The sequence below is a fragment of the Danio aesculapii genome, chromosome 18 (genome assembly GCF_903798145.1).
Source record: "Danio aesculapii chromosome 18, fDanAes4.1, whole genome shotgun sequence".
NCBI lineage: Eukaryota > Metazoa > Chordata > Actinopteri > Cypriniformes > Danionidae > Danio > Danio aesculapii.
Genome location: NC_079452.1, coordinates 47,441,992 through 47,464,267, shown reverse-complemented (window position 1 = coordinate 47,464,267; position 22,276 = coordinate 47,441,992). Strand labels below are relative to the sequence as shown.

General features: G+C 36.1%; 1 protein-coding gene across 1 annotated transcript in view; it reads right to left on the bottom strand.

Annotated features, from left to right (window-relative positions):
* Nucleotides 1–6,652: 6,652 nt before the first annotated feature.
* Nucleotides 6,653–22,276, bottom strand: part of cftr (CF transmembrane conductance regulator) — a 50,441-nt gene continuing 34,817 nt past the window's right edge. The window contains exons 22-27 of the mRNA XM_056478441.1: nucleotides 20,584–20,811; nucleotides 16,653–16,808; nucleotides 16,481–16,570; nucleotides 12,415–12,587; nucleotides 12,227–12,332; nucleotides 6,653–10,306 (exon numbers count right to left, since the gene is read on the bottom strand). Coding sequence (XP_056334416.1) covers nucleotides 10,094–10,306; nucleotides 12,227–12,332; nucleotides 12,415–12,587; nucleotides 16,481–16,570; nucleotides 16,653–16,808; nucleotides 20,584–20,811 — 966 coding nt within the window. The 3' untranslated portion in view covers nucleotides 6,653–10,093. The remainder of the gene's footprint in view (nucleotides 10,307–12,226; nucleotides 12,333–12,414; nucleotides 12,588–16,480; nucleotides 16,571–16,652; nucleotides 16,809–20,583; nucleotides 20,812–22,276) is intronic.

Below are 22,276 nucleotides of genomic sequence, written 5' to 3'. Positions count from 1 at the left end.
CTCACAAAACAGATGCTTCATACACATAAATACTTCTGTATAATGTTTATTACTAACTTTTCTATGAACATGAGTTGATTATAACTGCAGATCAATGACAGTGCGAAACAGCCTACTGTAACGTCTGTAATTATATTAAATAAATAAATAAATAAATAAATGAACATTTATAAACACATACATCCCCTTACAGTCTCCGATGTTACCAACTACAGAAGAACTACATATAGCAGACATTTTCGTCCGTATTTAGGTTCAAAAGCAACTTTTTTTCTTACTCCTACAAACGGCACTAATAATTCACAACAATGCTTTGGATTATTACAAACAGCGGTGACTGCTAGTTGACGTTACACTGTTCCGCCGTCAGATTATGGAGACACAGAATACAGTGAACGCTGCTGGACTCACTCGCTACTGCTTTTTTCGCGCGGTCGTCCAAGTGGTTCAGTAGCAGAGCGACATCGCCTCGCAGGCGCAAAGTCCAGCGTTCGAGTCCCGACTGGAGAATTTTCTTCCCGCCTGGAATTTGCACATCTTCGCCAGCTTTCATCATCCACCACTCCAAACACACGCTCTAAAGCTCAACCGGGAAATTCGATTGGATTCTCTCTCTCTCTCTCTCTCTCTCTCTCTCTCTCTCTCTCTCTCTCTCTCTCTCTGTGCGTGTTTGTGTGTGTGTATGTAAAGAAGTAGGCTAAGAGTATGGGTTTTCTGGATTTATTAGTGCCGTTTGTAGGAGTAAGAAGCACAAAGAAGAGTTGTATAATTATTGCTGATCCTGATCGTCCAACACAAGAAATTGTAGAGGATATGAATATCTGAGTAGTGAACGTAAATGAAAGCTGGTGAAGTTGTAGACAGAGATTGAATAAAAGCCTCCACCCGTACGAGCCAGGGAAACACGTCCATCTCCCAGGGAAACACGTCCATCTCCCATAGTGGCGTACGGGCTTCGGGGGATCGTATGGGAGTGCAGAGCGCCTGTCACCAGCCAGATCAATCCGTATTAACTAACACACGGAGATCTGGGGGACAATACCGGCGCCCCGCCCAAGCCACACCAGGCTCCTCCCACACATCCAATTATTACTTGAAAATCAATAATCTTTTATAGTACGTACATGAGAGTTACTTCTTCTGGACGGTGGCAATTTTTAAACTGCCGCTAATTACTGCCTACATAGAAGAAACACAGGTTTAAGAACAACATGGGGTTGTTTTTACGGTTGAAATGGTTGTTAATTAGCATTTATACTCCTTAAATAGCTAATTGTTCGCATTTCCCACAATGCATTGCGGCAATTAAAACACGATGTGTTATTCTGCGTTCCAAATCAGCATTTTTCTCTACTTTCTCCATGGAAAATAATGTGGAGGATACAGAACAATGCATTAGCGTCGGAAGTGTGACTCTTGGGTTGGAGGGGAAACGTTTGACCAGCGTTTAACCCTCCCCCTCCGTTGGCCGTTTGATTGACAGGCGGTCCGGCCAATCACAACGAAGATATGCTTTTGCCCACCCCCGAGGACTGCTCGAGTGGATTTCTGCAAAGCCGAGCCACTAATAAACTTCGGTAAAATTTCAAAAGTGACTGTTTTCAATTTAATTTTACTGCATTGATAATGTCATTTTTTAAAATTATAATACTTTATTTAAATATACTTAAGCATTCATTCAGTTGCTCAAACAGCGAGTTGAAGACGACATGACGGGTCAATGAAGGTTTACTGGAAATAAAGTGAACACAGAGGAACAGGTAGGCTCTAGAAATGCACATTTACTTAACAATTAAGCAGAGATGTATAGTAACGAAGTAGAACTACTTCACTACTGTACTTAAGTACTAAAAGGAAGTATCTGTACTTTACTGGAGTATTGTTTTTTCTCCTACTTCCCCTTTTACTTAAGTACATATTTTCGATGAGTTTAATACTTTTACTCCGATAGATTTTTTATGAGCTGCATCGTTACTCGTTACTAGAGGTGTCAAAATGGTCGATATCGGTTCCGTAATAGATCATAACGGGTTATTACGTACTGACGTCATTTATCTCCTATGTGCGGTGTCGCAATACTATGGCGAAGGACGGAGGCGCGAGGGCGACTGAAGGCGGCACAGCACACGAGCCGCTATTTCACTACTACAGAGAAATGTTGTGAGACTTCATCTCTGCCTCTCTCACATTGGACATTTGACCCGCTGGCCTGTTTGTGAGGTAACTTTTCATCTCCTCTTGGCTGTTAAAGCGATACTTGTGGATCCAGACCTGGGCGTGTATGAGGTGCAAGTTTTCTCCACTGTGTCTATTATAGATTACCTGTGATAACCGCGTATTATACATACATAGACTGTAACCGCGGCTGTTCTTCCCGCCATCAGTGAACAACGCTTTCATTTCTAAAGCCGATAGCAGCCCTTTCTGTTGAGAAGGTGAAGACAATAACCTGTCAAAGGGGTGTAAGACCTCGCCTGTCAGCGTTTAAAAAGCAGGCGGGAGAATATTTACATTAGTTTATTTGCTATAAATGCTCATGCTGTCTTCTGTGCATGAGTTTTGTTTGATACATTCAGAAAGAGTGTTTTCTTTGAGCGGGTCAAAGGGTAGAGTTCATATATCTTACTGCTGTATTAAAGGACACAATTTTATTACAAGTAACCATTTAACTGTCACACCAAGAAAAAAACCAATAGAATTTTTTTTATTTATTGCATTTCTTAACTCCTAATGTCGCTAGTTAACACAATCAATACATTTTCCCCCAACACATCCCATAATTTCTAAAATATCAGCCTCAACCAAATGGTTGAGATGTTGGTTTATGGTAAAAGTACCAGAATGAATAAATATACTATAAAAATATGAAAAATATGAAGTTTAAGACCAATTTAATTAAATCATAATCAAAATGAAACATTTTTGAATACTAAATCATAGCCATAAGCCATAAAATATTTCAGATTTTCATTTAACACAGTAATATACACGTTTTCTTTTTTTTACAATAAAATCAAAATCAAGTGAATTAGAACGTTCGTTTACAGCGTTTACAACCAGTAAATTGTGCTCCGAAAATGGGTTTCAATAGCGTTTTGAGTGGATTATGGACTGTTTTTGTGACACACAACTTTGAAAGGTGTGTGTTAAAGCTGTTATAATCTGTCAGATCTGTGGTTCAAGCATGAGAGAAAACAGTATTGTAAGTCATGTTTCTTTTCGTTCTGCTTAATGACGTGCCCCCAAAAAAGAGATTTAAAATAAACAAAACAATATGATGTCTTTTGACTGCATTCTTTAATAACTACATTACACAATACTTGTACTTTTACTTTCAGTACTTGAGTAGTAAATTTTGAAATAAACTACTTGCAATACTTAAGTACAAAAAATGTTGAATACTTTAGTACTTCCACTTAAGTATGGTGCTTAAAGAGCACTTTTACTTCTACTCAAGTCACTTTTTGATAGAGTACTTGTACTTTTACTTAAGTCTGGTTCTCTAGTACTATATACATCTCTGCAATTAAGACTGCGTTAAGTGGCACTTGACATGATTACATAAAAAAAATTAAAAATAAATGAAAGCCCTGTTTGGGTCACAATGCCACAACTTCTTCACGCTATCTGAGGTAAAATCCTGAGCTGTTTCTGTACTTTCAGCTTAACTTTATTTTTACATTTAACCGTCTAACTCGACACACAGCACTATAACAATCACTTTATAATGCTTTACTACTGCAGTACAGTCTTTCAGAAAGGAGGTTAAGTGAAAACAAACAGTCAACAGAGTAGGTTTCCCATGAAATTTTACCATGGTAACTTGAGGCTCTATGAACCTAACCTGATCCGGAGCGTTTTCTTTAGTAAACCCAGAGTTCTTTCACCCTCCTCCTACTTTTTAAAGCGAAATATAATTAAATGATACATTAAAATGAATTTAAATCATTAAATCAGTGATGCACACGGCAGAAATGCTTTTCTTACCAAGTATTTTATTGTATTTCAAGTACAAATATTTATAAATCCTTAAATTAAGGTGGAATTTCTTGATCAGAAAATGATATTAGATCATCTTTTTGTGATTGGGGCATGGCAATAAAAATATTCTCAATGCATTCAAAAGCAAGAATGTTTGTAATGTCTGCCCTCCAAGTTTAATCACACATGACTGTAGGCTGCAGTGGTTTAAGAAGTAAGCTTGGTAATCTTGACTTTTAATACAATTGGATGTGTTCGAGTCCAGCTCTTCTCACTTTTCCTGTCTCAGATCACAGTAGAATTTATTTTCAATATAAATGAAGTAAATGTTGCAAAAGGGGAATTGCCGAATGAGTGTTTGATAAAGATAAAAGTATAATTGTAATAAACATAGTCATTTACGCTCTCTGCTGTTATTGTACTGTACTTAGATGCAAATAGTATGTGTCTACCAGTGTAAACATACACAGCATTTAGTATTATAATTGACACTTATTGCCAATATCTGCTACTTTTACATGCTATAGAATACATCTATGTGATACCATAAAAATAAGTTTAATTAATCGTAATACTCATGATGGCATTAGTCGTGGCAGATTCACTGAAAGTTAGCCTAATCAGTGATGACTGAATTAACTCTATTCATCAACTCAACTCAGAGTTCAATTTTAAACTCAAAGCTGGTTGATCATCCTTTTTCAAAGGGACCCCTGGTACTCTTGTTTAGTACTGAAATATTGGTTTAAACAGTGGTGCTTTTGTCTGTTCATGTAACATTATTTCAGTACCCTTTAGATACAACCGTAACATATTATTCAAGCCATCTCCAAGGATTCAGGATCCAGAGATCATCCGTCATGAACAGTGTGTTTCCTGGCAAGCAGTATGAACCAAGTCTCAATATTTTAGTGTTACTAAACTGATTTAAATCTGATTTATATGTTTCAGGCCTCCCGGTTGTCCTGGATGTGAAGAAATGTTGGAAATCTCTTTGTCATTAGCTATGTTTCCATCCACCTGAAATGATGCTTCCTTTGGATTAATCGTGTACAAAATGTTTGATGGAAACACCAAGATGAGTATGCGCATTTTCAAAATGCAGTCACATACTGTACGTGGTAGGATAAACTTTTATCCAATATGAAAAAATGTGCATAAACTATGATTGAAACACATTTATCAAATGAATTCCTGCAAAAAGCCATGGCATGTTCATTGCGTTTGGTCTTCTGAAGTGCAGGTCATTTATTCTAGAAGAAAAAAGGCCCACTGTGCCCTCTCCTACTGCACAAAACTGCATTTTACTCTTTTGATATTTGGCGCCAGTGCATGAGGAAGTGACGATTCTGTTCTCTTTGACTCATTGGATGAAAACGTTGCTTCATTTGCAATTGTTTTATGTGACATGCCAGTTTTGCTCATAGATCTAATTTGCATTTTTGGAAGGAAACATAGCTATTGTTGAAAGATTTAAGGAGCAGTATCCAGTCATACAAGCAGCCCTCCTCCAGAGAAGACACAGGTAATGTACAGAGTTGAACTGGGTTACTGATCGAACTGACCGAACGCATTTAGAACAGTGGTTTTTCAGTTCTGGTCCTGAGATGCACAGCTGTGTTCATTCTGTCTCCTTTAATCTAACTAAATTTAGTTAATAGAGCTCTTTTCTAATCAAAGTTTTGTAAGAGAGATGTGAAAATGTTGTGCTTTGTGTCTCCGTTACTGATACACTCAATAGAATCATTAATGTTAAGTAAATATAAATTGTACAGCACGGTGCTCAGCATAGACAAGTACACCCCTCATAGCTCTTTTTTTATATAAATATTTTCTACTGGATATATACATATATATATATTTTTTTTGTGCATATACATTAGATTAGAACTAAGCAGGCAGGCAACACTCAAACTGGTACAAAGCATGATGGTAATCTAAAGAACATAGATAGAAACAGGCGAATGGTCTGGACAGGGAGCAAAACAGCATAAACGAACAAAACGCAAGTCAAAAACACAGTAAGGTAAAACTAGTCAAAACATAGGAAGATAATGCTTAGAATTGTTCACAGAATAACAAGACTCTGCACTGGATGAGTGTGTGTAAGTTTTATATATAGTCCCAGTAATTAGTTCAACGAGCTTCAGCTGTGTGTGCACAATCAGTGGTAATTTGAAACTGGTGTGTGTGAGATACATGATGGGAATTGTAGTTTGGCAGTATATGGAAATAGTCTCCAGCAAAGGCAAGACTGCTGGTGGGCGATCACAACAACAGTCCAAAAATTAGAGAAACAAAAAACTATATAAAATTGAGTTGAAATTTTGTAGTTTGTAATTTTATTTTGCATAACTTCTTTGAATTTAAACGTATTATCTTTCTATTCCTAAAGATGTTCGGTGACCAAACTCTTATTTTAATAGATATACCTGTTTAATAAAACTCTTGTTTAAATGCACAAAGAATGATTGTCTTTATTCACTGAGAAATGGATAAAAAATACAAATTTTCAAAATGGGGTGTACTCATTTACGGTGAACACTGTATATGTTACTGTGGGAAATGTTTTGTTATTTATTTATTTACTTATCAGAGGAAACTCGTTGAGATTTATTTGAAGGAAATCTGAGCTTGTTTGCTGGATGACTGCTGTTTCAGTGAAACACATTTACAAGCAAAATTCATCTTCCGTAACCCAAAATATGCAGTGGCTCACAGGCTTCCAAATGTACAAACTTGCACAGTTAATGTCAACATGACGAATGAAGGACAAGAATGAATTTTCTAACTTACTGTACATAATACGGTTGTATTAACTTTATATCAAACAGGCAATGTTTTGATGAAGCTTGAGGAGTTCATCAGCCTGATGGTCTTTCTGGATCTTGCTGTCTTTTGGCTCGTTTTCACTGACTCGTACGGTACGGTTTGGTACGGGTCACCTTTATCAGGCTTGGTTTCCACTAACAAGGGTACCCTTTTGGTGGGCGTGGTGTATGACAGAAAGTTTCAGTCGACGTCATTCTCGCTCGAGGAAATGTCCAGAGTTGTATAAATATTGCTGATCGTCCAACACATGAGATTGTAGAGGATATGAATAACTGAGTAGTGAACGTAAATGAAAGCTGGTGAAGTTGTAGGCAGAGATTGAATAAAAGCCTCCACCCGTACGCCAGGGAAACACGTCCATCTCCCATTGTGGCGTACGAGCTTCGGGGGATCGTATGGGAGCGCAGAGCGCCTGTCACCAGCCAGATCATCCGTATTCACACATGGAGATCTGGGGGACACCGGCGCCCCGCCCAAGCCACTCCAGGCTCCTCCCACACATCCAATTAAAACTTGAAAATCAATAATCTTTTATAGTACGTATACAAGAGTTACTTCTTCTAGACGGTGGCATTTTTTAAACTGCCGCTAATTACTGCCTACATAGAAGAAACACAGGTTTAAGAACAACATGGGGTTGTTTTTATGGTTGAAATGGTTGTTAATTAGCGTTCATACTCCCTTAAACAGCAAATAATTTGCATTTTCCACAATGCATTCCGGCAATTAATACACGATGTGTTTTTCTGCATTCCAGACAAATCCAAATCAGGATTTCTCTACTTTCTTCATGAAAATAATATGTGGGATGTTAAACAATGCTTTAGGGTCGGAAGTGCGACTCTGGGGTCAGAGGTAAAACGTTTGACCAGTTTGACCGTTCGTTGGCCGTTTGATTGACAGGCGGTCCGGCCTTATGAAACTGATATAAGGTATATTGAATGAAAAAGTCATTTTTTTAGGTCTCACAAATTCAAGTGACATCAGTAAATCATCTTAAACTTTGACATATGCTGACTGGAATCTCATTCAGTATCATTTTATTTATCTGTTTTTGTACAACTATTGGGTTTACGGTTTGTGTTTAAGTATTTTTTGGTTCTGCAGACTGTTTCTTCCTAATTTAAAATAGACATTTTGTCATTTAGAGCATAAATTTATACAGCCCAAGCCAACAAAAATTACATTTTCACCCCAAAAATGATTGGATAACTTTCTAGACAACACAATAGTTTTAACTTCAGAACGGTTTGGTATGATACCCCTGCTTTTCCAATCACAAATAAAACCATCTTTAATTGTTACCAATTGTAATTTTCTGGGGAAAAACACTCTAATGCTCCTCAGTTTGAACATCTTGACCACAATTACTTGCCCAAATCCATCGTGTGGCTGATATTTACAGAAACAGACGTACCGAATAAACTGAGCAGCGAGTGTAAATCATCTGTAACATTAGGAAAAATAAAAAATACTGACCTCAAGCCTTTTTCCTGGTCTTTCTAAATGAATATATGGTCCCATGTTATATTAGGTGGCCTTAAATAATATGTACTTATTGTGTAAATACATGGTTTTACCTGCATGTAGTTTTGTGTGCAATTAATTTTTGTAATTGCATCTTTAATTACACTGTTGTCCATCCTTTACTCCTTAACCCACCCTTAAACCTACCCATAGCACCAAACCTGACCCTAACCTTACCCGAGTCCCACCTCAAGAGCACCAGAAGTGTTTTGCAATACATTATAAACACAGTAAGTACATTGTATTTATTTTATGATGCAACTACATATAAGTTAAGACCAAGCGGCAACCTCCCGCTCTCCCTCGGGAAGCCAGTACGGACATTGTGTTTATGTAAGATCACGCCTGAGATTTGTCTATTCAAACAACTAACTTAACATTGTATTTGCTGCTAATTCTAGTTCTACTTTGCATCACCTCTTGGGTTAGCTAACATCCCTTCTGAAAAATCCAGCTTAAACCAGCCTAGGCTGGTTGGCTGGTTTTAGCTGGTTGACCAGCTTGGTTTTAGAGGGGTTTTGGCCATTTCCAGCCTGGTCTTAGCTGGTCAGGCTTGAAAATGACCAGCTAAATCCTGCTATAAACCAGCCTGACCAGCCTGGTTTAAGCTGGACATAGCTGGTTTAGGCTGGGCTCCCTCCCTGGCTAGGCTGGTCAAGCTGGTTTTAGCTGGTCATCAGCCAGCCTGATTAGCTAAGACCAGGCTGGAAATGGCTGGAAACCATCCTGGAAATGGCCAAAACCCCTCTAAAACCAGGCTGGTCGACCAGCTAAAACCAGCCAACCAGCCTAGGCTGATTTAAGCTGTTTTTTTCAGTAGGGATGTGTAAATGCTAATGTTAGCATCATCATAGAACTCACCATCAGCTCTTGGAATGTCTTTTTCCACACAGCTAATGCTAATAAATCATCTCAGCTTCTGGAATTTTTTTCTCTACATACTGTAGCTGATGCTAACATTGTTTATTTACCTCAAACTAATTTATCTGGAATCATTCATCTGCTTTTTGTATGTGTATTATTTACATGGTTTATGAGGACATTTGTATAATGACATGAATATGACTAATTATGAGGCATTACAGTGTTGAGGTGGTTTATGAGAACATTCCTTGTGTCCTTGTAATTTAAAAGATTAAAATAATACTAAACATGGTCATAAGGTAAGTCATGTTACAGTATAAAATACATTACGCCTAAAGGGAGTCCTCATAAATCACAAAAACCAACCTGTGCATGTGTGTTCTCTTCCCTCAAGCTTCCTACAATAACACAAGAGGTCACTTGAGATCATACGTGTTGGCCAAACAATAAGAATAAGTGAATCACAGTCTTGAAAAATATATTTGTTTCACAGAGAAGACTTATCTGTATCTATCTATATATATATACTGTATATATTTACACATTAAAATATCACTGTTGTTCGCACATTTCCTAATTCCCTTACAGAAACAAAACAAAAGACTAACTGTCTTGCCATTTACATGATTCATATGATTCCACTTTGGTGCCATCTCACGATAACTTAATAAATTAAACGTACATCTGAGGAAGAATAGATCTGATTTGATCTAAGAAAGGACAGACAAACGCAATTGTTTTTTTTTTTTTACAGTGTTCAATTATTCCTGGCCTCACTGTGTCCCATTGTGAGAGAATAAAGGAGTACCTCCATAATAAATGTCAAGAGATTTGACGATAGTTCATCCAAATTAATGTACCATTGGGGCCACTGAGTCTTTTGAGATGCTCAGAGGCGCGTGTCCTGGATGTTGTCCTCGGCCTCTTCCTGCAGGGTCTGCGTGACGGAGCTCAGTTTGGATTGTGGCGTCCTCATGCTGGAGTTTCGGCGAGGGAACAGTTTGAGCCGCTCGGCTGGACTGATGGCCTGCTTCAGGTGACTGGTCTCATTCAGGAGCTTCTGGATGGAGTCGTAGGTCTTCACCTGACCCTTGTCCATCATCTGAAAGAGAAAAGGACAAACTGTTAAAACATGTTTTTAACTCTAATTCTTATCTAAATTAAAAAAAATACAATTAAGATTTTTATTTTAATATAATATAAAAATAATTTATAATATAATAATTTTTTTATAATAATTTTTTATAATAATTTATAATATAAAAATAATTTAATTTAAAATTCAAGTAAATGCAGTAATATGTACTTAGTACAGATTGAAATGGGGGGGGAGGCAATAACGGAGTATATTTAAGATTAATAAATCAATAAAACTATTAATATTCTTAATTTAATACAATTTAAAGATATTTCTTTTAAAACATGGAATCAATTGGACACTTTACATTAAAAGCATTATTATTGTGAAATATTCTTACAATATAATTTGTATATTTTAATTTTAAAATTTGAGTATAAATACAATAAAAGCATTATTAGTGTTAAATTAACAAAGTTAAAATAGCTTTTTATTTTACAAATGCTTTTATAGGATTAAAAAATATAATCAATTCTACAGGAAATAGTTCAATTGAAGAGGATTAGACTAGATTAAAGCTGAAGGTCAGTATTTTGTTTTAATTTATTTAATTAATTATTTTTTTTACTGTTTCTTGTATTTTTCATTTTATTTATTTTTTTTATTCTTATTTGCTTCTTGTATTTATTATTATTTTACTTCCGAATGTATTATTTTTATATTGTATCTTTTATTTTCAATTGTTGTGTAAATGTTTGTTGGACCATAAATAAAAATAAAATAAAATTACTTTAATATTTTGAACTATTAATACAATTTAAAATAATCTATTTTATCATATTTAAAATCTAGCCAATTTAATAAAAGCAGCAAAGTAATATTGTGAGTAGGGTTGGGTCGATAGACGATGCCATTGTCCATCGTTGATGGCCGATAGACATCACGATGTTGAGCCGGCATCGCAAACCTCTGCCGCGCCCCTGTCGCAGCAGCAGCCCACTCGCAAAAAATACACACTTAGGCCCCATTTACACTAATACGTCTTAGTTTTAAAATGGCATTTTAGAATGAAAACGATCAACGTTCACACTTGTGTTTCATCTAGCATTTCTGAAAAGATCTCCGTCCACACTATACCGCTGAAAACGCACATCACGTGACCACACAAACACATACACACTCTGAAATATGCTGCAGCAACATATGCGCACGTCTGAGCTCCAGGCATTGTGCTTTGAGCACAAAACCCCAAAGAGCTGTATCGCGTCTCACTATAGCTGTTAAACGAGATTTTTGATTAATCTTGTCTCTATCTAATGACTCTTCGGTCTTTTGAATCTATATCAGGTAACGTGTCACAGCGTCAGTACAATCTTTGTATCTTTCAATCTTTCACTTTCACACTTGTACTTAGTAATTTTAGCAAATACCTCAGGTACTGTTGGTTGGTTGCTGTTGGTTGTGCACATTTTTTTAACAACCAAGTTTGTCGACACCATTATAACAACACAGATCACTCTGCCTATTCATGCCAGAGTCCCGAGGAAAAAAGTGATTGGTAATTTGTGTGTAAATTATCTTTATTTATTTATGATTTGGTTATGGGTAAAACAAAGACCATGCAGGTCAGGTAGTTGAAACGGTAGGCTACAAATAATTCATCTGTTATGAATGAATTATTATTAATAAATAATTATTCACCGCCACCTATGACGACGATGCCATCGCCCATCTTGATGTTTCACATTATACATCGTACAATGCCAAATTGGTCAACATCACCCAACCCTAATTGAGAACTATTCAAATATAAAATAACATTTCTATTTTAAATAACTGTTTTAAAAAAATAGCCTTAAAAATGATTTGCTGCTCAGGAATAATTCACGTTATTATCAATATTGAAAACAGTCGCAACTTTGTATGAAATAAATCAGTGCTCACCAAGAAAGACTGGCACTCGAGCAGCGGCTCCACTTTGTGTTCTGACAGTAATATAGTGCATGTGGAGAAAGACTGTCTCAGTGTCTTCTTCAGCACCTTAATTGTTCTGAAAGAGGAACAAAGCACAACTACTATTACATAAATACTTTAAACTTTACATGCAGTGGTGTTACAGAAGTCAAGCATACATGGGGTCGAGGTGAGCGCTGGGCTCATCCAGGAGGAGGATCCGGGCTCTGCTGAGGATAGAGCGTGCCAGGCATATGAGCTGTTTGTGGCCGTTACTCAGCACATAACCTCCATACTCCAGCTGGAAGTCCAGTTTGTCTGGAAACTGCTCAATCACCGTCTTTAGACCCACCTTCACATACAAACACAAACAAACTGCTCATTTAAGACTTCCTGTCAATCAACGCAAGACCAGAATAGTTTGATTATTTGTAAGTAACGGAAAAGGAGTTTTAAAGTATAGCAGCAGACTCTCATTTATTTTTACTGTGACTTATGGATGACACTGATTGGTCGACGCAATCTCATGGTAATTCGCAACTGTTTGATTTAGTGGGTACAGTAATACTTTTAAATTTGAGTGACCTCATTTGTATATTTTAGTATGATTTGCTCATCCCCCAATAAGGGCTGGGATTAGGGGTGGGGTTTGGGGGCACAGCTGCTTTTAACAATCAGACTTTTTCGTAAGGATAAAATTGTATGAATTAGTAATTTTTTTTTATTTACTCTCCACTTTTTCAAACATTTACATACTGAAAACATTTACATTTCCGTCCAATTTTCAGACATCTACTGTATCTATAGATATCTATCTATCCATTATCTATCTATCTATCTATCTATCTATAGATATCTATCTATCCATTATCTATCTATCTATCTATCTATCTTTTTTTAAATATTTTTATTTTAAGGATTTTTAAGTACAACAGAAAAAAAAAAAACAATACAGTCTCAGAATATACACACTTTGCAGGTAAATATAATATGAATGGCCATACATGTGGGTTCAAATGTTGGAAATACAAAATGAAATGTTACACAGTATGTAGACATCAAAAAGTCCTTTAAGGGAGTGTGCCAGTCAGTGTTCATGAGGGGTGCTGGATTTGGAAGGAGCACATTTCAGGTCTAAGTATTCAAGAAAGGGTTCCCAGTTAGCAAAGAATTTTTTATTAAAATTGGACCTGGAATTTAGTACTGGCCGCTTGGCCACAGTCATGCCTAGAGTAAGGGCTTGTTGGAGATGTTTTGGAAGGGTGAGGGAGTCTTCTGAAACATCAAAATTAGCAAGCTCTGCGTCCGGTTGGAGGGAAATATTATAGGCCTTGGAGTATAAATCAAAAATATTTGTCCAAAAATTGAACAAAGAGGGGCAAAACCAAAACGCATGAGCTGTGGTGTTCTCTGTAATTTTGTCACACATAGGTGAAATGGAGGGGAAAATTTTGTGTAATTTAGTTTTGGTATAGTGTAGGCGATGAATGACCTTGAACTGTATTAACTGGTATGGTTTACCAAACAGGGCCGTACTGTAGTCAGGCACTTATCCCATAGTTCCTCTGATATCTCAGTTCCAAGTTCATCCTCCCAAGCCAGTTTAAATTTGTCATTAGAAGTTGAGGCAAAGGTTTCAAACAACCCAACAAAATTTGAAATAAGATGAGTGGACTGGGGAGGGTTCAAGAAGACCTCAAAAAACACATGTTTATCAGGAATACATGAAAAATGACAAGTTTTGCATATTGGTGTGTTCTAATCTAAAATTCTAATCTAGTTCTTCAGTACTATACTTAATTTATTTGTGACTATGGGCTTGACTGGTTTGCCAAATAGCAGGGCTGGCAGCTCGATTCCGGCAGCTAGACCGGTCTCGATCCGAACCCATAAGGGAACCTCGAGGGTCAGGCCACTGGAAACCCCCTGCTCCCAGTACATTAGAGCCCTAATGTTGGCAGCCCAATAATAATGTCTAAATATTGGTAAAGCCAGACCGGCCATATACTTGGGCTTCTGTAAATGAACTTTAGATATTCGATGTGCTTTGTAATTCCAAACATATGGTAAGATTATCGAGTCCAACTCCTTAAAGAATGCAGAAGTGAGAAAAATGTGGAGGTTTTGACAGATGTATAGGAACCTAGGGAGAGTGACTATTTTTATAGAATTTACACGTCCAATTATTGATAAAGGCAGGATTTTCCAATTCGCTATGTTGTTTTGAAACATTAAATTAGACACTTTGTTTTAATATGCTTGCTATGTGAATAAATCACTTTTGTAAAATGTTATTTAATGTCTCTATTGTTCTGACTTTATTAAATGGCACATGGTGATCGCAAAAACATTTTTAAATGACATAAAATTAAAACACCATTGTCATTAAGAAATACCTACATAATGAATACAATAGAAAGAACAAGATGGACTTTGATGTCTGGTCCCGACATGACAACATTTGCAGGCTAAGCACATAATTGCTGGTTCCTGAATAAGTCCGGGCCTTTCTCAATGGATAAAGCAGATGACCTCATGTTTTGCTTTTGCAAACAATAAATAGGAAACCTCACACACCTCAAAATTGATAGGTGCTTAAGACTGCAACTAATATTCTAAAAAATGATCCCAGACAGCTTGCAAAAACAGTCGACCATTCGTGAGAAAAATGTTTTTAAAATGGCCGATACATTGTGCAATATATAATTCATAATAAACTAGACACATGTTGGTGATCTGTTTTCTACGTTGAGTTACTCAAACCTGGTTCCTGAGTCAGTTTTCGGAGACGATTAAGTCACAATTTACCGTAGTTATTATGATAAGATAAAAACATGAAAGAAAATCAGAGGGAAGGTTAAGAGAAAACTATACGACTTCCTGAAATGTAACAGCTTTCCAATAACCACTGAATCAGTGTTTCAACTGTGGAACAACGTCGATAAAACATCCTGTACACTATACGTCACTTACATTTATCACAGGTCTTTTTGTATTCAAAACTCATTAGAAACTAAAAAATATGAGAGGAGCCTATGCTGCACTACATTACAATAATATTCACTGTAAAAAACATTTACTTTTACGTTTAATTTTTAAAAAGTCATTAAACCTGATGCCCTAAAAACAACAAGTTGATTTTACTTGGAAAAAGTCAGTAAACCTTTGTCTTAACTTTTTATAATTGTGCACATACAGTAACCGGCCACTTTATTAGGTACAACTGTCCAACTGCTCGTTAACCCAAAGTTTGAATCAGCTTATTACATGGCAGCAACTCAATGGATTTATGCATGTAGACGTGGTCAAGATGATCTGCTGCAGTTCAAACTGAGCATCAGAATGGGGAAGAAAGGTGATTTAAGTGACTTTAAATGTGGCATTGCTGTTGGTTCCACATGGGCTGGTGTGAGTATTTCAGAAACTGCTGATTTTCTGGGATTTTCACACACAACCACCTCTAGGGTTTAGAGAGAATGGTCTGAAACAGATACAATATCCAACCAATATTACAACCATTAGTACCAACCAAGCATCGTGTCAATGCCACAGCCTGCCTGAGTATTGTTGCTGACCATGTCCATCCCTTTATGGTCACAGTGTACCCGTCTTCTGATGGCTATGCAACATGTCATAAAGCATAAATCATCTCAGAGTGGTTTCTTAAACATGATAAGGAGTTCACTGTACTCAAATGGCCTCCAAAGTCACCAGAGCTCAATCCAATAGAGCATCTTTGGGATGTGGTGGAACGGGAGATTCGCATCATGGATGACCAGCAACTGTGTGATGCTATCATGTCAATATGGACCAAAATCTCAGAGGAATATTTCCAGTACCTTGTTGAATCTATGCCACGAAGGATTAAAGCAGTTCTGAAGGCAAAAAGGGGTCCAACTTGGTACTCATCAGGTGTAATAAAGTGGACGGTGAGTGTGGTTTGGTTACTTAACAATTATAAGGCAACAAGTTCACTCTCTTTTGTTAAGTAAAGTCGACTAATCACTTTTTACAGTGTATATTTACATCCCAACTGTCCATCCTGTTTCATTCTGAGAAATCTGGTCACCTGAACAAACAATGAGAGACGGGGTGGTTGAGGCTTGTCTAAATTGCACTCTTTAACTGGCAAATGAATCATTTCCAACAGGAGTAAAGACAAAGCCTTGCCAGTTTCCTTGAGTTGCTCCTGAAAAAAGGTCATGAAAACACTTGATTAATCATTTGTTTAGGACAGACACCCACCTCCTCAGCGACCCGCCACAGCTCTTCATCACTGTGACACCCGTAAGGGTCCAGGTTCATGCGTAACGGTCCCGTGAAGATGAACACTTTCTGTGGTGGAGCAGAAGGAGACATTTACAAAAATATACCATGAGAAGTTATGAAGAAAGAGATAGAGTGAAAGCACCGTTACCTGAGGCACTACACCAAAGGCTTTCCTCCACTTCTGAAGAGGCATTTTGTTCCAGTTGACTCCATCAATGGAGATCTCACCATCAGTGTAAACCAGCTTCAGGAGAGCATTGAACAGAGAACTCTTCCCTGAACCTGTTCGGCCCAAGATGCCCACCTGAAAAAGGAAAAACAGGACATCAATGAACAATTGCAAACAAATTTGCATGCTGTGGAGATTATATTAAATATGCAAGCGCATCTACAGATTCTAGTGTAATGGATGCTTGAACTTCCCACATCAAAGATTTCAGAATAAAGGTCCCTTGAATGTACTTGAAAACTAGTGTGAAAAGGGGTTTCATTAAGTTTTAGATTTTATTTTCAGGAAATATGGCCAGAACTTTCATATTTATGCAGACGGTACACAAATTTATCTGTCAATCAAAAAGTAAAATGAGTCCTCTGATATGAATTCCCTGTCACTGTGCCAGGAGGAGGTAAAAGAATGTTTTATTTTTAAATGAGGAGAAAACAGAGGTTATTATATTTGGGCCTAAGAATTTGTCGAACTGGAAGGTTGGAGGAGTTCCTGTAACATTAGATCAAAACTTAAAATTGTATATTAATATATATAAAAATTTCAAATCTGGTTGGAAATTGACACTCACCATTGTCACTTCACATTCTCTAGAAATTGCCATACATGCACTTATAACCTCCCACCTAGACGCTCTCTATTTTGGGCTGCCTAAATTTCAGATCTCTCGCCTGCAGTTAGTGCAAAACACAACAGCTAGATTGTTAACAAAAGGTCCAAAATATGCACGTCATTCCCATTTTGAGGTCTCTCCATTGGCTACCGGTGAGACAAAAAAATCTGACCAATAATTTTAAATCCTTCTCTTTGTATATAAAGCCTTACATGGCCTAGGCCTCCACAATTTATCTCAACTGATTGTGGCCTACACTCCTTCCAAACACTTGCGTTCCACTGATCAGTTTCTATTAAAAGTCCCAAAGGCCCACCTTAAAATTAGGGGCAAATGAGCATTCATTAAAGCCAGCCCTCGCCTTTTAGAATTAAAAATGGCTTCGTCACAGCAAAATTTTAGGTCTAATTTAAAGACTCATCTATTTTCTAGGTGCGTATAAAGCATAAGTCCCTCCTCGGGGGCAACGGTCTCGTTTTTAATCTTGTTTAGTGTAGTCAACTGTGGTAGCATCTTTTAACTAGGCGGAACTATTTAAGGGTCAATTACTTTCTTGTTTCAGGCATTAAAACCTAACTGTTTTGTTCAAACTGAATTATTCTAATTCTGATTCAATTCTAATTTAAAGAGTTTGAAACTACATTCTTGAGGTTTCACTTCAGCAGGAAAACACCTTCACACTACCATTGGTCTATTGGGATGACATAATACACTGTTTTACAACATATATTTTATAGTTTTTACAAATTTAAGTGTATTGAACATAAAACAAGTAAGTTGTACCAAAAAAACCCTCAATAGTTCATTGTTGATTTAGTTCATTTTAAATATGTAGTTTGAACAAGCAGCAGAAATAAATGTTTGAGTGTACTGAGGCGTGGCTCTCTGACTCTGCCTTCTCTGACATTGAAATCTACTCAGCTTCATTTCTTCTGTTCAGTTTGTTGAGGTCAGATGTCCACAATAAAAAATATATGATCCTAGACCACATAACCAGTCAAATGTTGCACAGATATGCAACATTTGCAATATGCAGCCAAAAGTACATTGTATGAATCAAAATAGTAGCTTTTTTCCTGTTATACCCACCAAAAATGGACTCTTACAATGTTTTTTTAGTCCATTGTCACGTTATCCCTCTGAGTACAATTCTAATTGAAAACAATGCTGTCATGTTTTTTATGTTTAATACTGTACAGCTGCTTGTGTTAAATCAAACTACTGTATAAATGTTTACATACATGATGTTACTTGAATTCAGTGTCAAATCCACATAGTTTAAAAACATAGATGAATAGAATTGATAAATACGAGCTCAATTGAATATGAAATCTTCAAACACGCAAAACAAACATACAGTGCTCATTATAATTGAGTACACCCTTTTTTGAAAATAAATATTTTTATCCATTTCTCAGTGAAAATGGCAAATATACATTGGTGCGATTAAACAAAACAGATTTATTAAACAGATATATTTATTCAAATAATATTTTAGTCACCAAACATATTTAAAAATGTAAAGATAATACAATTAAATTCAAGTAAAGTATTGGGAAAAAAAATTACAACCTACAAAATTTCAACTAAATTTTTCAATTTTTTTGCTTCTCTTGAATTTTCCTCTTTTTTAAATTTGTATTTAATATTTTTCTAAAACATATAAATTTGGGTGTGCTAGTTTTTGGACCGTTATCGTAAGTTATTTTGTTAGATAAGCTCCAGATTTGGCTTCAGTACTGACTAATCTAATGTATATGCACACATATAATATTGCTAATCTATATTATCAAATATAATCTAGCTTCCTAGTAAAATATGAATTTAAAAGATAGATTAGTGAGAGTTGTACTTATATATGCTGAGCACTGTAATACTATTATCATGTTCCCATTCTTTCATAAACAGCAGATTCAAAAACTTTCATTGACTTAATTTTAAATCAAGCACCTTTGTAGTTTATACCTTACACTTTACATGCATATCACTTACACTTAATATTTACATGAAAGTAAGTGAGTAATGATGATGTTTTGAATGTGTCATTTAAAAAATCTTTTTAAATGAAACAAAAATTATCATGTTCAAAGAACTTTAATAAAATCTGTTGAGTTCAATAATAGTAATATTCAAATGTGGTTTCTGAAATGTGCGCTATTCGTCATATTTCTTGCAGAGCAGGTTTCAAACTCGATTCCTGGAGGGAACACAGCTGATCCAAATAATTGAGGTGATTAAAAAAGGCTTGAACCCTTTGATTAGTTGGATATCATGTGTTTGATTAGGGTTGGAACAAAACTGTGCAAAGCTGCGGCCATCCAGGAATTGAGTTTAAAACCCATGGTTTAGACTAGAGGGTTTAAATTTAATATTTGTAAAAATACAATTTACAATTTTTTCATTCTGTTTTTGACTTCACATGCAAAAACCTCTAAATGTCTGAAACGTTCTTCTAAAATGAGCATTTTTTTACAGCTTCTTATGTTTATGTTTAGTTATTTTACTTTAAAATTAATGAAAAGAACTTATTTGTCACAATAAAAGTAGATTTATTGAGCCTACCCAGCAGGCATACAACGTCATAAGACATTAATATTAGGTTAGATTTAGGTTGTGACCAAAATCCAATGTCTAGCCATGTCTAAGGACAACAATATTTTAACGTCCAATAATGGCGTCAAATTACGTTGATATTTGGTTGATTTTAGGTTTTGTTGGAAAGTGACCAAAATCCAACATCTGATAGATGTCATAGTGGTAATGTCCACACAACGTCAAGGTGTAAAATGATTAGACGTTGATTTTAGGTTGGACATTGATGTCGGCCTGACGTTGGGTTCTGATGTCAACTCGATTTTCATTTTCAAACAAAATCCAATGTCCCCTCAATGTTGGGGTACGTTAGGGTATAATGTCAATATGACATCATGTGCCTACACACCTTGGAGACTTGGAGAAAATTTTTAGAAGAAAATAACAACTGGCATTTAGAGGATTTTGCATCTAAACTCTTCAATTTTTTTTAAACTTAATTCAAGCACTTTCAAGGACCTACACTATGTTTTTTTTGTCCAGGCCTTCATTTCTATAATTGACTTTTCATTCTTTGATGCCACTTTTAAATAAGTGAACTCCAGCATTAGCTCATAACAACCTAAGGCAGAAATATGAACCTTTTCACAGTTTGAAGAACAGTTTTGTTTGTTTTTATTTTCATTCTGTGAATTGCTTTATACATACCCTCTGTCCCCCCTCCGCACTGAAGGACAGGTTTTTCAGGACAGCATGACCCGCTTCTGTGTATTTGACTGTTAAATTCCTCACGTTGATCTGACCGCGGTGTGGCCAGCTCGAGTCGACCTGCGCATCGACGTTCTCGATAATCAGATCTGAGTCTTTGCCTTTGTCCAGTTTGGGAGTCTCAGACGGAAGGTCAATGAACTTAAACACCCGGTCAACCGAACGCATCTGGAGGAAGAAGGATTAGAGGAGCTATGATGTAATTCAGGTCCACTGAGGTCTAATCTGCATGTGGTTTGTTTAGCCTTTAAATGATGCTTAGCCTCTGTGTTTGCGTGTATCTGCGTATGTGCACACAGTTACACAATGTGGCAAAAATAAAGCACCACCACTCTATACGGGCCATTTTACTGAACTGGTGCAAACTGCTGTCCCATATCCAAAAATGACATTTAAAAAGCATTTGAGTATTCAAATCTCACATGTTTCTTAAGATCCTGTACTACAGAAATCCACAATAATATTTCAAATATATTTCAGTAATATCAGTAAAGTTAAATTAAGACAAAATTTTTCACACCATTTTTTTTTTTAATTATTATTTTCCAAATATTTCACAAGGGATGTTCATGAGAGTAAGGACTTTTTTCCGCAGTATTTCCTGTTTTTTTTTTCTTCTGGGAAAAAAAAAAGTGTTATTTCTTTTAGTTTAGCTGGAATAAACCATTGTTGTCCAATGATTTCTCTAATTAACCTAATTTGCCTAGTTAACCTAACTTTTAAGCCTTTTAATTGCACCCTTATTAACCCTGACCCCTAAATATCAACTTTTGGAAATTATACTGAAATTAATATTTTGATTGATAAACTAAAATGGATGACATTGTAATATTCCCATTTTTGTTTAAAAAATATATATTTGAAGTTCAAAACATTTTCTATCTTGTTTTAAATCATGAAAACTTGCCTTGGACCACCTATTTTAATTAGGAATTATGTCCCACTCTTTCAGAGCTAAAAAGGTGAGTAGATTGTTCCCATAACAAAGTCAACATGTAAATTCACTACCAAAGATCTTTTTTGGCAATTAAGCAAACTTTTAGGTGTCATTCCAAAACAATTCCACAAAAATACAACAAACATGTGAGATTTGAATACTCAAATGCTTTTTAAATACAATTTAAATTTAATAACAATTGTAAATTGCTTTTTTCAAAGCAAAAAAAACAAACAAACAAACATATTTACAAGGTAAATGTAAAGAAAATCTTAATAGATTTAAATAAACCCATATCTTATATTATAGAAAAAACATTCTAAAAATATTCTGAAAACACAATATGAGAATAACCTGCACAATTTCTCAGGGCTTCTGTTAGTACCTAGAATAGCAAAGTCAAGTAAAGGAGGTTGAGTCTTCTCATTTATAGCTCCTAAACTCTGGATTAGCCTTCCTGATAACGTCCGAGGCTCAGACACACTCTCCCAATTCAAAACTAGATTAAAGACCTATCTTTTTAGTAAAGCATACACTCAGTGCACCACTCAGTGCGGCGCATATTCACACAGGTTTCTGCATCTTGTTTATCTAAACTATGAACAGCAGCTACGCTAATTATTTTCTTTATTCTCCATTTCCACCTGGGGATACTCTTCCCGAGGCCCTCAGACTATGCAGAGTCACTGATTCGAT